This window comes from Pimephales promelas, chromosome 17, assembly GCF_988280905.1.
Source record: "Pimephales promelas chromosome 17, fPimPro1.hap1.1, whole genome shotgun sequence".
NCBI lineage: Eukaryota > Metazoa > Chordata > Actinopteri > Cypriniformes > Leuciscidae > Pimephales > Pimephales promelas.
The window spans coordinates 31,727,149-31,741,977 of record NC_142785.1 but is presented as its reverse complement, the minus strand read 5'-3'; the positions used below and the strand labels follow the sequence as shown (position 1 = coordinate 31,741,977).

Genomic DNA, 14,829 nt, shown 5'->3' with positions numbered 1-14,829 from the left:
TTAAGTGCTAATATGTACATTTTAAGTGTTAATATGTACATTTCAGGAGCTAAGTACATTTTAGGTGCGAATATATACATTTTAGGTACTAATATGTGCATTTTAGGTGTTAATATATACATTTTAGGTGCTTAAATGTACCACTAAGGTACCAATATGCAGCCTTTGGGTACAAAAGTTTACCTTTTGAAAAGGTACAGCCCCAGTGACAGCTTTTGTACCTTTTTTTCTGAGAGTGTACAGCTCAATTCTCCCTAACCTCAGAAACTGCAGGAGTGATGCCGTCCCAGTGGGCACACACACACTTTTGCATTTGACTAGGCAGATGAATAATGTACTTTGTTCTGTTCCTTAAAGAGGATAAGATCCAATTTTAACTTCATTTCCAGTTCAGGTTATTCACATAAATTAAATGTACTTATACATCTTAATTAGGGGCTTTGATTAAAATGAAGAATAAATTGAATTCATCTTCTTATCTAGATGAACTAAGAAAGAGGGGCTCATTTGTGACTATTCAATTCACCTTATCATGTCGTCTGTCAACTGTACATTAGTATGACCTTTAAATATCAAATTCTAACTAACTGAGTCTCTCTAACTCAACACAGGACTCGTGTTACGCTAGTGTTTCCTACAGAATGCAAATGCAAAACATACGTTGACCTGCTTCAGTGTGTGTCAAATGTCACATTACCATCACGCATTCACTAAAAGACAATGGAGGATTAAATGGCCATGGTGCGTGCTTGATTGCTGTTTATGAGAGAAAGACATGCCGTGACCCCTTAAATGAACGTGCTTGACCACCTTCTTGAAATCAGAGAGCATGAAAAACATTCGATTTTGATAATTTCATTTGACAAATGTTTTTTCTACTTCATCCAGTTTCAACAACTGGTATTCATCAGCTTCACTGGATCAGGACGCTCACACGAGATCTCTCGCTTTCTCTTCCTTATACAGTATTACACATGCTGGACTTCATTCCCACACAACCCTCCCTGACCACTTCCAACCCCAGCCAAAAGTCACAATAACACTGAAGTTGAAGTTCTGGTTACCTGAAAACAGACAGAAACATTGTGTTTTCATGTTTTACGGGGACTTTCCATAGACATAACCATTTTCATACTGTACAAACTGTATATTATATCTCCTAACCCTAAACCTACCCATCTCAGAAAACTTTCTGCATTTTTAGATTTTCAAAAAACATCACTTAATATGATTTATAAGCCGTTTTTCCTTACTGGAACCAAACAATAAAATGTCCCAGCAAATGTCCTGACGCATTATTTTGATCAAAAGTGACATTTTTTGAATGTTACAAAAAAATTCTATATCAACTAAATGCTGTTCTTTTAAACTTTATATTCATAAAAGTATCATCAAAGTAAAAATGGATCACTGTTTCCACAAAAATATGAACTGTTTTCAACATTGCTAACAATCAGAAATGTTTTTGAGCAGCAAATCATCATATTAGAGGGATTTCTGAAGGATTATGTGACTCTGAAGACTGGAGTAATGATGCTGAAAATACAGCTTTGATCACAGGAATAAATGAAAATATATTTAAATAGGAAACAAAATATTTTAAAGGTGCATTGCGCAACATTTCATGTTAAAAATAGCCGTTTTTCTAACCCATACATGCTTAAACGATTGCCTGATGGGCTGAATGAGCCCTTCTCTGATCACTGCGATCGCCTCTATAATCCTGTACAGTAAATAAATAAGAGGGATTCGGGACGAGACTGGGCGAGACGTCATGCGCGTTCACGCTCGACTGGCAGGTTTGTGTATTCGCCGCCATTCTCCATATCAGCGAAGACAACTCGAGCGACAAAACTTTAGTCAACTTTCCACAAAAGTAGAAGATGGATTCAAAGAGACCGGCTTGTAGTTCATTCCAAACCCCTACGCAACTCCACGTAAGACAAACAAAATAAAACTTGTGTCTAGTGCCAGGCGTCGGAATAAGACGAGAGTCGACATCGGGAAGCTTTCGACAAACGGAGAGATCTCCGGTCGGCTCTAGGCCTCAAACGGGTCCTATACAAAGTAATAACTTATATTGTTCATGAACGTCTTTCCATAATAACACAATCATAAGTGGATACAGTAAACACATACAACAGTTCAACATGGAGATACACGTAAACAAAAACTGAAGTTTTCTACTACCCCGTTTCACATAAGTGTGTAATTTCCTCAAACGTCTTTCCTTTCATATATTTAAAATGACTTGCAGATTTATAACTTTATTACCTCTGAAGACATTATGACTGTAACAAAAGATTTGTGCGGCTGATGCTCCTTTAGTTATGAACAGCTCGAGCAAGGGTGCAGTTTCGCTTTTCGCCAGAGGGGGCGTAGTCCTACAAAAACTCAGAGACTTGCGCAATGCACCTTCAAAATATTACAGTCAATATAAAAAGTCAAAGTGGCAAAGATCAGAACTGAAAAAGCAATTTTAGTGTACTGTCTCTTAAGAAAAACAAGTCTTCGCCACATTTAGCAGTGCAATAAATGTAGTATGACACTGAGGTCACTAACGCTGTATAATTACCCCCCTGCAAATTTAACTCAGAACGTTTCTTTTCTTCCTCTCCATGCTTCATATTCACACACACACACACTCTGTGTTACCAGAGAAGGGTTCTCAATCACTCTCACCGTGAACATCAATGTCAACCTGAATAAAAATCAGAGGTGAGTTACAGCTCACGCGGTGACCTCGGTTTGCGTCATCTACCCTTCAGAAACTGACTGGCTTTCTGCGTGATGTGCTGCACATCACGGGCGTCCACGGGCCATTCCCTCTGCGGTGGATTCAGAAATTTGACACTGTTCTGGAGATTTGTCGCTCCCAACATGAATCTGTCAGAGCGAATGTTCATTTGCATTCAAAATCAGAGCTGGCGAGGGTTCGTTTGACACAACACAAGCTTTATTACGCCGACCTGGCTGACCGCTTCACGCTGCTCTTACACTTCAGAAACACACACTCACAGTGTCAGCTCAACCTTTAAAAGCAGGGCACGTGGATTCTTACAATGTACTACAATGCTTCATGCAAAGATACCATGGTACAATGATGGTAACAGAAGTATACTAAAAGTGATATTACCTTCTGTATGGTACTTTTTATTTGTTAAAGAGTAGGGTTGGGTATCGTTTGAATTTGAACGATTCTGATTCCGATTCCTTGTTTCGATTCCGGTTCCTAACGATTCTCGATTCCGATTCTTTTAAGAGGCAGGGTCAAAAAAGTTTAGCTAACCTTGCTAACCAACGGCCTTTCTGAAGGAAATAATCCTTTCTGAAGGAAATACTCCTTCTGTAAAAATACTCCTTTTGTCACAAATTTTGCATTTTGCCGAGATTTCGTTATTTTTAGAAAAGTGAAGCCACACTTTGGATCGCCGACGTAAGGTACTCATGTTCGACTCGCGTGGTTATGCCAACACTTCCGGTAGACGCTTCTTCGTTGGTGTTGTTCAGCGGTTTCTTCTTCCGCTCGGCGGACTGTGAATATCGAAACTAGGAATCGAAATTTTAACTTTTGAACGATTCCGGGAAAAACTAAAAGTTAGTCTCGGTTCCAATCGATACTCGATTCTCGATACCCAACCCTATTAAAGAGAGAAAATAATGAAAGACTTACTCGTTTTTCTGTAAAGAAAGTAGCAGTCGTTCTCCGTCCACTTCAATCAGGAGCTTCAGTGATCCAGGGTGACCCTAAAAACAGACAAAGACACACAGATATTTATATGTACTAACCGAAAGCGTTTTTTGTGTACAGACGCCGTTCACATGGATCCACGAATATGCTGTATTCTGATGCCAGGCCAGTAGATGGCGATGTCACTTTGTAAAGGAAAGACTGAACACGTATTGTAATACACAGGCACAGGACTTTTACGAATTACGAAAACCTTTACGAATCTTTTGTTCCGAATCAATGGTTCGACACAACTGACAGAGTCACATGATTTCAGTAAACGAGGCTTCATTACGTCATAACACACTTCGAAATTTCAATGGTTCACCAATGGTTCAACCCATTATGAACCATAAGCAATCACTGAGAACCAATGAACAAGTGTCTGTGGGTTTTACCTGATCTCTGATCAGTTTTATACATTTGTAGACGTTTTAATTAGACATTAGTATAATTAAAATGAAGGCCTGTTAGCAGAGCCAGTCAGAACAAACAAAACAAACCCTGAGAATTTATAAAAGAACATGTAGACACTTGATACTCTCATGATTAGATAATTGCATTTGAAAGATGTTATGTATGTTTGGCCTGGGTTTTTGGTTGCATTTACACTGTTCTGACCACTAGGGGTCACCGTGGAGACAGGTGTCAGATCGTTTCGAAGCATCGACACAATATGGCACATTTGCTCTTTCAGTGATCCACGAAGCCTCGATCTCCCCACCATACATTGGTATTGTTTTAAAAAATGTATTCAAAAACAAAAACGGCTTCAAAAGTTTGTATTTTTAGGCCCCCGAAAACACAGTTGTAGACTAAATGAATGGTTAAAACGCATAAAAAGTTTCCCTGTATTGAATAACCCGTCTCATTAAACAGTTGTTGCTGCATTAGCATTTCATCTGCATCTCCCCGTATGATGCTGGTTGTCATAATTGGTCTATTGCCACTTGAAAAGATGGCAGCTGATTGGTTGATTACATAATTACTCGCACCTGTGACACTTCTGGACACCATGTTGTGATGGTGAACCCTTATCAGCACACTTCAAACTGTCAAAGAGTCTGATCGCTTGCTTTTCAACATTTATGGTTTTGATTTACTGATAATGATTTGAAATGTTATGTGAGGGTTTATGGATTCAGTTGCATGACTTAATGAGTAAACACACAGTTGTATAAACTGAAGTCAATGACCATGTTAAAAGCGGTCAGTACAAAAACGCATATTCCCAATAGACTGAATAATACATATTCTATTCTCATTAAAGGGATAGTTCACTTTGAAATTATTTTTTGGTATGTTTTAGCTTACCTCAAGGGCATCCAAGATGTAGGTGTCTTTGTTTCCTCAGTATTTTCAATTTTGATATTTTTAGGTCAAACCGTTCTTGTCTGTCAGTCATATAATGCAGGTCTATGGTCACCACCTCAAAGAGCATGCACAGAGAAGTCCAAATTAAACATGATTTAATGACTCGTAAAAGTACACATTGATGGCCTAAGACAGTCATGAACTTACGTAAATGTACTTAGTCATTAAATCATGTTTAATTTGGACTTCTCTGTGCATGCTCTTTGAGGTGGTGACCATAGACCTGCATTATATGACTGACAGACAAGAACGGTTTGACCTAAAAATATCAAAATTGAAAATACTGCGGAAACAAAGACACCTACATCTTGGATGCCCTTGAGGTAAGCTAAAACATATCAAAAATTAATGTCAAAGTGAACTATCCCTTTAAATATTTAAAAAGTGACATGGTTGCAATATTCGTTGCATGTTTCGTTAGTGCTTATATTCGTGGAAGATGGAAGACAAAGCAAAGCCTCAGACCGATAGACAGCGAGAGAAAGCATATTTCCAGCGTTGAGTGGGCTTTAATGCAGAATGAAATGAATCCGCCATTGTGTCGTAGGTCTATAGCTGTCAGGATTAGTTTTATGTTTCAATTCTCTCTGACATTAATTCTCTTCACGCTCTGTAAGTCTGAAAGTTCGGCAGATTTACTCCGAGGCTCTGAGGGAAATGGATTTAAAGCAGCCAGGCGTTGACAAAATATAGCAGAAATAAGCATGAATCATCTGTCTAACATGAAGAGCTCCATACGTCATTGCATATGTATGTTAATGCGTGGTTACAGCCGTGACGAATTTACACAAGGTAAATCAGATCGTGAGGGAACGTTTGCAAAGTGTTTTGCACAAACTTGATGGGCTGACCTTCATCTAAGTGATGAAAAACAGAGAAACAAGTGAAATATGGGATTCGGGACTCATCCCCATGGTAAAATCGCTGTAATCTACATCATTTAAGTATTGCTTTATTGAACACATGGACGTAGCATTCACTGTCTTGGTTTAAAAATATATAAACCACATGGAATAAGTTTGTGGGATATAAGAGTGCATGTATAAATCTCTGACGGGAAGACTCTTATGGATTTCCCTTGGTTACAAAACCACAACTAACAACTTTGACCTCCATAAATCCATAGTTAAGTAAACAAATGAAGCAAATTTAACACCATTGCAAGGGTTCCTCAGAGAGGTTTCAAAGTTAAATCACTGCAATAGTCCAAAACCTCAAAGCAACAAGTACGAAAAAACTTCGACAAAGCTTTCAGACGTGACTGTATTCATTCTCCCCTACTGGTGGTCTATATAGTCAGTAAACAAATCAATTGACAAGTCAAAATCTCCATCACCAATTGATAAATCTACAGCAAAGGAACAAGAGAGACTCACTGGTCTCCAACAATAACATTACTTCCCGTCTCAGTTTTATCGAAGACCACCTGGAGGATCTAAACAGCCATTGGAGGACTGGAGCAAAACAAAGTTTAAAGTGTCATTATGCATAAAGAAATGTCCCACAAAAAGAAAACTCAGCATTCCAGCTGAAAAGCCTCGGTGTGTGGTGTAGTTGGGAGTATTCAGGGATGTTCTTGCGCTGCTAAAGGGAAATGTTCAGGAAAATGTCATTGTGTCAGTCAGTGAGCCGATGCCAACTGGGTCATGAAGAAGAACAATGATCTGAAAAACACACGTAAAGTTGAAGCCTTGGCGCATGTGCTTGATTGTGATGATGGGGGTGTCCCGACACATTTCTACATTTCAAATACTATCTTATCCTGTACTAACTGCCTCCCTTGACTTTCCTGTTAAAGCCAAAACACCGTAAATAAAATGAAAAACGCATGCAAATCTACAAGGGATGTAAAAGGGAACTTGGATTTTCACGGACCAAGTTAAATGGAATAATTCAGGTAAATTCACCAGTAGCTTATGCTGTTATTTTCCATGTGGAACACAAGATCAATTTTAACCCTTTAAAGTCTACGGTATTATATATTGGTAATTATTGGTAATATTTCAAGATGAACACTTACTGGACAACGCATTCTCACCCCAAGGCGTCACCTTTGACCATGCTTCAATATTTGACGTTTTAGGCGCCCTTTAGCGTCACTTACATGACGCGATCCTACGGCGTCATCTAACTGACGCTAAAGGAAAGCGTCAGTTAGAGGACGCGGTTAGGTTTAGGTGTGGGGTGGGGGTAGGGTACACGCGATCCTAGGGCGTCATCTAACTGACGCTAAAGGGCGCCTAAAGCGTCAGATATTGAAGCATGTCCAAATGCTTCCCAAGGCGTCAGTTAAGTGACGCCTTGGGGGTGAGAATGGGCTGTACTGGATTAAAGCAACTTATTATCCATTTTATGGTTTTATTTTGAGGTTTTGAGGAGAGTTTAATTGACTCTTCGCTAAGCCCCGCCCTCCCTAGTTACTGTTGCTACGCCTGTCAAAATTTCACGGCAGTGCATATGCACCGGTGTCACACATTCCCAATGAGATTGAAGAAATATTTGAGAGAGCAAGACAAAAGGGACTGCCGTATTCCATAATACATAATATGCAAACGATCAGAGAACAATTTCTTAAAAAATGTAAGCTAAATCCTATAGTCCCAACGCAAGCAGCAGCCGCCTCATACGCTGACCATTCAAATGGGAAACACAAATTGAGGAACAGCTATGTTCATGCACAGCAGGGTAAGTGATAATAGTCCTAATAATTATAAATCAAACTGCTTATCCAAAAATTTTGTGGAATAACACTAACACCGGGAGAGACGCAATCTGATTGGGTTAAAGTTACTGAGGGGTAGTACGGCGTTGATTACTGTAAGAAAATGCTGAAATATAAGTTTGTCAATGAGCCTCCGTCTTGTCTTTTGTCATATTTTACGTTAAAATATATGCACAATGCTTCGGCATGTTTCCCTCACTCGAAAGCTTTCCAGACCTCCCCGCGCCTAGTTACGGTTGCTAAGGAAAAAAAACGAATTGAAACAAAATAAAAGTGGGCCACTGAACTAAAAAAAAATTACTGTCTGTTCCTTAAAATATATATTGGGAGATAAATGTGATTTTGTGTTTTTTTTATGACACTTTTTGTCCTTTTTTGACCTTGACAGAAGTCGTTACTATGAATTGTGATTGTATGGAAAAAATGTGTAAAGATTTATTCATTTGTGTTCCACAGGAAAAGTCATATGGGTTTGTAAAAACATGAAGTTGATAAAGTCATAACTTTCATAATAACAATTTTTGTTGGGTTATGTTATGTTAGGATCTGGTATCTTAGTCGGGACTCTTACAGTAATATGTGCAAGGAAGAGTCACACACACACACACAGAAAGAGAGAGAGAGATCCCTAGGTGGTCTGTTTTACTCTTAATGGTTGTTGCTCACGGCAGTACACATGTAAAACATTGTCTATAAAACCTTTTTACAAACTCCAGTAAGAAAACAACACACTCCAAGTAAATAAATGAACAAACAAATGGGCTTCAAAACAGTCCTGCATGTCTTCATTCAATAAATTGATTGAGAAATGTTTTTCATTAAGGACAAAAGCAGCAGTTCCCCAATCCCCTCCAGGGCTCATGTTCTCTCACAGGCAGGTCTGTTTGCTGCTTCCCAAAACACATCAAACTGTTCAAACTCACTCCTTGTTCAAAAAAGAACAGGCATGTAATCATAGTTTGTACTAAACACGTTCATCTTCAAAGTCTAACTTAAAAGGTCAACATACACTGCCCGGCCGCTGTTTAGATTTAAATAGGCAAATGCTTAAGAGTCTATGACTGGATCATTATTGCAGGCATTATTATGTTTCTATCATGTTATATGTTCGGCGACAGTTCTTCTAACACTAATTGATGGAGTGTGTACACTCTTAGAAGAAATGGTTCTATTTAGAACCAGAAATGGTTCCATCCCCCGCTTCATATATGGAACTCCAAAATGGTTCTATATAGAACCATTTTTTTTTTCTTTTAATAGAAAAGGTTCTATTAGCCAAATAATATGGAACCCCAGGGTTCTTTATAGAACCCAGAGGAACCCTTTTTTAAGAGTGTATAGAACCTTTTAGGGGTTCCAAATACACTATGTAGTGCTGATAGAACCTTTTAAGGTTCTATATAGAACCTTTTCTTCTAATAGTGTAGCTTTTCATTTCTTAAACAACCATTCTAGGAAAACACATCATGGCCATAGGATGACAAAGTCAAGATTCATCAGGCTCAATCTGTGAAAGAACGGTTGGGAGGAGCATGAAGAATCATATTCACACATGAATTTGCACTTATGAGTCCAGATCTTAAATTCATTGAAAGTCTTTGGCATGTGAGGAGACTTTACAGAGAGTTGGACATCAAAAACTGATGCACCTCTTGATGGAAATAACATCACAACATTTATTTCCATCAAGAGGTGCATACATTTTTGTTCAAGACCTTGTATTGACGATGCAATCTGTGTATAATGGCATTTTTAACTCTAAAGAGCATCTATTATGCCAATATGCCATATTTAAAAAGATCTTAATTTTGCTTAAAACACATTATTTTCCCCATATTTTCCATTGTTGCAGCTCCTCTCTTTCCAGTCTGTCAGTAACGCTCTGTTTAGTTATTGTCTCTATGAAGCCCCTCCTTCTGAAAATCACACTGTGCTCTGATTGGTCGGCTGGAGCACTGTGTTGTGATTGGTCAAGTGCCTTGAGGGTGTTTGGAAAATGTCCCGCCCCTTACCATAACCGTGAGTATCAACACACTACTAACTAACTCAACCAGGCTCCGCCCCTTTTATTCTGTGTATGAAGTATTTAAATGAGGTATATTGTGACGTGTTCATTCCCGGAGAAAAAAACTCTCAAAAAACAATGGAGTTCAGAAACAGTGACACTGATATTGAGAAAAAACTCCCATTGGACTGACTTTGTAATTTGGAACTTTTTAGACTATTTTTAAATGAACCTGAACAAAGAAAAAAGAAATGGGCTTGACTTTACCAGTGACTTACCATCGAGTTGATGAGACTAACCGGTCTCTGCTGTCCTCCAATGAGCAGGTGTGGCTCAATCACATCATAATGCTCCAGCGTGTTTGGTGAATCGGGTTGAGTCGGATAAGCGGCTGAAAGAAGAAACACAAGTACATGACATCTCCACCTTAAAGGAACAACTCTTCAGCCTAGACTTTCCATTGACTGACGACATCGCTGATTCACGCTTATTTAAAATCACTCTAAGCTTTCTTTCTTCAATCCATGCTTTATAAAAATATCATTTCCTTTCGTATTTGCAGCCTGCAGAGACACAATGAACAACATTTGTTAATCGATGCTTCCAGACATCAGGTTTGTCCTGACAACAATCTCCCTGGAAACTGCAACCCTCTATTTCAGGCCTGATTCGACTCAGATCAGACCTCTCTAATGAAGCTTGTTCTTGTGGCCTCGTCCATCAGACGTCATAAAAGTGACATCACATATGAGTCATAACTAGGGTGGCCATACGTCCGGATTCTGGCCCGACAGTGCGAATTTTAAGCCCACTGTCCTCTTTTTTGGAGTTGTGCTGAATCGGCCTAAAAAAGCCTGCTCACTCTTAAAAGAAATGGTTCTATTTAGAACTAGAAATGGTTCCATCCCCCGCTTCATATATGGAACTCCAAAATGATTCTATATAGAACCATTTTTTTTTTGGTAAAAGGTTCTATTGGCCAAGTATGGAACCCCAGGGTTCTATATAGAACCCAGAGGAACCCTTTTTAAGAGTGTATAGAACCTTTTAGGGGTTCCAAATACGTAGCGCTGATAGAACCTTTTAAGGTTCTATATAGAACCTTTTCTTCTAAGAGTGTAGAACAGCATAGTGTTTAATGCCTAATCTGTCTATATACAAAGTATGTATACTGTATATACACACACACATATACAAAATTCTAAATAAATATATTTTAATAATATAAATATATTTGTATATATATAAAGATATATATTCACACAAATATACTTATTATTTTATTTCTAATTTCAACAGTAGTTCTGGAACAGATCCTCAGTGTTTATGTACAAGCATAAGCAAACTGTTTCTTCAGACAATAGAGTTTACCACAGACACTTCAACAATATAAACACATTGACACTCAATGAACTCGCTGACAACAAAAACAACACACACGCACACACATCAAGCATTTATCAAGAATGAAACCAACAGTACGTTTTGTTTATCATGCACGGAAACACTTCATTATGCAGTGACAGCTGAGCTGTTAAGAGTGTAGTTTACATTACAAACCCACAGACGTGCAGGAAGCCACGCTAGTCAAAACAAAAGAGTTCACTAGCATCTACATGCTACCGCCGCACATTATTTGTCTTCATTAAAATCTTTATAAACTACTGAAACATCCTCTTTGTAATGCACACATACAGTATCATTTTGGTTTACAATGCACGCAAGTGAGAAATTAAAGGATTATAGTTGCAAACAAGAACTTTCATAGGCACGCATCCAACATGATAGCTGTTCCAGAACTAAACCATTGCCAGATTTCAAGGCCGACTGGTTCACTATAGGTTTTGGATGTTTTTCGCATTTTTACCCCATCTGACCCACAATCAGGCCTCAAAGTCCCTCTGTTATGGACTCACGGACAGACAGAATGAAGTGTGTGTGAGTTACAGCGAGCCGGTGTGTAGATTAGTCATCTCAGCTCTGTTTTATGTCTGATAGGGTTTCCCACACGCAGAACACACTGTGAAAAGGAACAGACACTGTCAGATAACATTGTGAAATGTCTTGGTCAGCACATTTACTCTCAAACAAACAGAGCCAGGACGGCCACCATCCTTCATTGTATATTTGCTTTGTCATTTTTTAGAGGAAAATGGCATACTCAGCAAAATAAATAAATAAATAAATAAACACTTCTCACTTTCTTTTGCTTTGTTTCCAGCAAATTTCTAAACATGTCCAACATAAAAAGACTCAACAAATGAGACATTAACTTAAATAACTAGTCCCCGAACAGGGGTGTGTTTCCCATACAACTATGTAATAGCTTTAAAGGGATAGTTCACTTTGAAATTAATTTTTGGTATGTTTTATCTTATCTCAAGGGCATGCAAGATGTAGGTGTCTTTTCAATTTTGATATTTTTAGGTCCAACCGTTCTTGTCTGTCAGTCATATAATGGAGGTCTATGGTCACCACCTCAAAGAGCATGCACAGAGAAGTCCAGATTAAACATGATTTAATGACTCGTACATGTAAGTACACATTGATGGCCTAAGACGCGAAACGAGCGGTTTGTGTGAGAAAACCAACAGTATTTATATCGTTTTTACCTCTTGTAATCACAGCCACGTCCAAGTACTCTGAGGGCGCGGGCACTTCGGTCTGCGCAAGCGCCGGAAAGCCCCGGAAGTGAAAAAATATTACAATTTAATATAACTGTTTTTTATGTAAATATATTTTAAAATATAATAGCTGAATTTTCAGCATCATTACACCAGTTTTGTCACATGATCCTTCAGAAATCACTCTAATATGATGATTTTCTGTTCAAGAAACATTTAATATTATTATCAATGATGAAAGCAAATTTTTTTTGTGTGTGGAAATTTAATCAAGATTCTTTGATGAATAAAAAAGTTGAAAAGAACATAATTTATTTTAAAGCTACACTGTGTGATTTTTACCCCCATCTAGTGGTGAAAAGGTATATGACCATCCAGGGAATATTAGTTTCTGTTCCTCTCAATTCCTATTTCGTTTTAACTCCTACGGTGGCCAATGTAGTCCAAGATTAACATGGCTTCCAGTTGGACCTCGTCCATGAGTGTTAACTCAAACGTAAACGCGAAAGGCGAAGCTTGAATTAACGGGTATGTCCCTCTTTGGGTAATGTACTTTCAAGATGGAGGGGCAACATGGCGAACCCCTTATCCATATGTATTTTCAATGGCATATTATACACTCACGAGAATACTTTATTACTTGAACGAAGTAAATATATATTAATGAGCACATATATTTTTGAAAGAACTGTTTTTAGCTAAGAATAAACTAAAAGAGTTACACAGCGTAGCTTTAAACAAAAATATTATGATATGTTATTTTGTATCATGTGTCCTCACTGAATAGAGATATTATTATTTTTAAAGTAGAAAATATGTTAAAATATTGTTTTATAAAATCAAGCATGATATCAATAAAAAATAACCTATGTGCATATATACACACAAATATAAATATTTTTTTTTCTTACATTTATTATATGTAGGCTAAACAGGAGAGTCACTCGTCTCTTTGCATTATGAATTGAAGTCAATGAGACACAGAGTTTAGTGACCGCACACCGAACCACCCAACTACGCGGCTTAGGCTGTATTTCTTACGGCTGATGTAGAATTAGCCATAATTTCCATGCCAATAAAACTGATCCTTAAGCCCAGAGCTTGACAGATCTGAATCCAACACCAACTGCTTCTGAAAGCAGTCGTCTGAAGCCTCAGCATAGAGGTTAGTTTGGGTGACAGAGTGCCCGGGTCTACGCTGACGTCACCGTTTTACGAGTACGACCGACACACACATGGATTCGTCATCACGTTTGTAGCCGTTTCATTTCGGTGGTCCTTTGAAAAACTCGTACACCTCTACGAGACGAGTAACTGGCTTCTTTCACATTAGCACAGTCGTGGGTGAATGGACACTATTGTTAGCGCGACACAGCAGGGCTTTTAATGTTCACCAGTAAACGGGGTAATGGAGGAGAGGACTCGAGCTGCACAACAAGCCATACTTGTTCATTTCAGAAACTCCTGCTTGTGTGGTGGAGCCGTTTAAGAGAGTCAGTAAATTATAAAGTTATGGAGATGTAGTGAGGGAACGTGGCTCCAGCGCTTATTTACATGCTCAATAAAGCAGAGCGAGAAACTTTAGCTATTACACTCTTCATCCACGCTGTTATTTATATATCTCTTCAGTATTGTCAATAAAGCGAGCGTGTGGTTGGGAGCGTCTATGTTATATTTGTTTGTTCTTTATGGGCAGATATTTTGTCCTGGATTTATGAGAGCAAATCACTGACTAATAAAGGTATAAAGCCTTGAAGCGCTGCCTCAGAAATCTAATGTTGTTTCCAGATGCAAATCGAAAAAAATAAATCCTTTTTCAAAATTTGAAAGAAAAATGCAAGCGCTGTTGTGAATGCACACACACTGTAAAAAAATATTTTCAAGATTTGTTATCACAACATATTTTCTTTTGTCAAATCAACTTTTTAATAATTTATTTAGTTGAGGTAACTTATTATTTTGAGCTTCTGATGATTAAATTAATCTCCTTCATAGTATTAACTCACTTTTTCCAGGTCAATGAACTTAAAATTTTAAGGGAACCCAGGTGGTTACTTACTTTTTTAAGTTAAACCAACAATATTTTTTTTACAGTGTAGTAATCACAACATTTTTTCTTTAGTCAAATCAACTTAAATAATTTATTTAGTTCAGATAACATATAATTTTGAGTTTCTAATGATTAAATCATTCTTCTTCATTGTATTAACTCACTTTTCCAGTTCAATCAACTTAAAATTTTAAGGCAACCCAGGTTACTTAGTTTTTTAAGTTAAACCATCAATATTTTTTACAGTGTAGTAATCACAACATTTTTTCTTTAGTCAAATCAACTTAAATAATTTATTTAGTTCAGATAACATAATGTTTTGAG

The 14,829-nt window shown here is 37.9% G+C and overlaps 1 protein-coding gene across 4 annotated transcripts in view; it reads right to left on the bottom strand.

Annotated features, from left to right (window-relative positions):
- Positions 1-14,829, bottom strand: part of adam12a (ADAM metallopeptidase domain 12a) — a 118,029-nt gene that overhangs the window by 89,690 nt on the left and 13,510 nt on the right. For all 4 annotated transcript variants that reach the window (XM_089122374.1, XM_089122375.1, XM_039651446.2 and 1 more), the window contains exons 2-3: positions 10,110-10,222; positions 3,674-3,747 (exon numbers count right to left, since the gene is read on the bottom strand). In XM_089122374.1, coding sequence (XP_088978500.1) covers positions 3,674-3,747; positions 10,110-10,222 — 187 coding nt within the window. The remainder of the gene's footprint in view (positions 1-3,673; positions 3,748-10,109; positions 10,223-14,829) is intronic.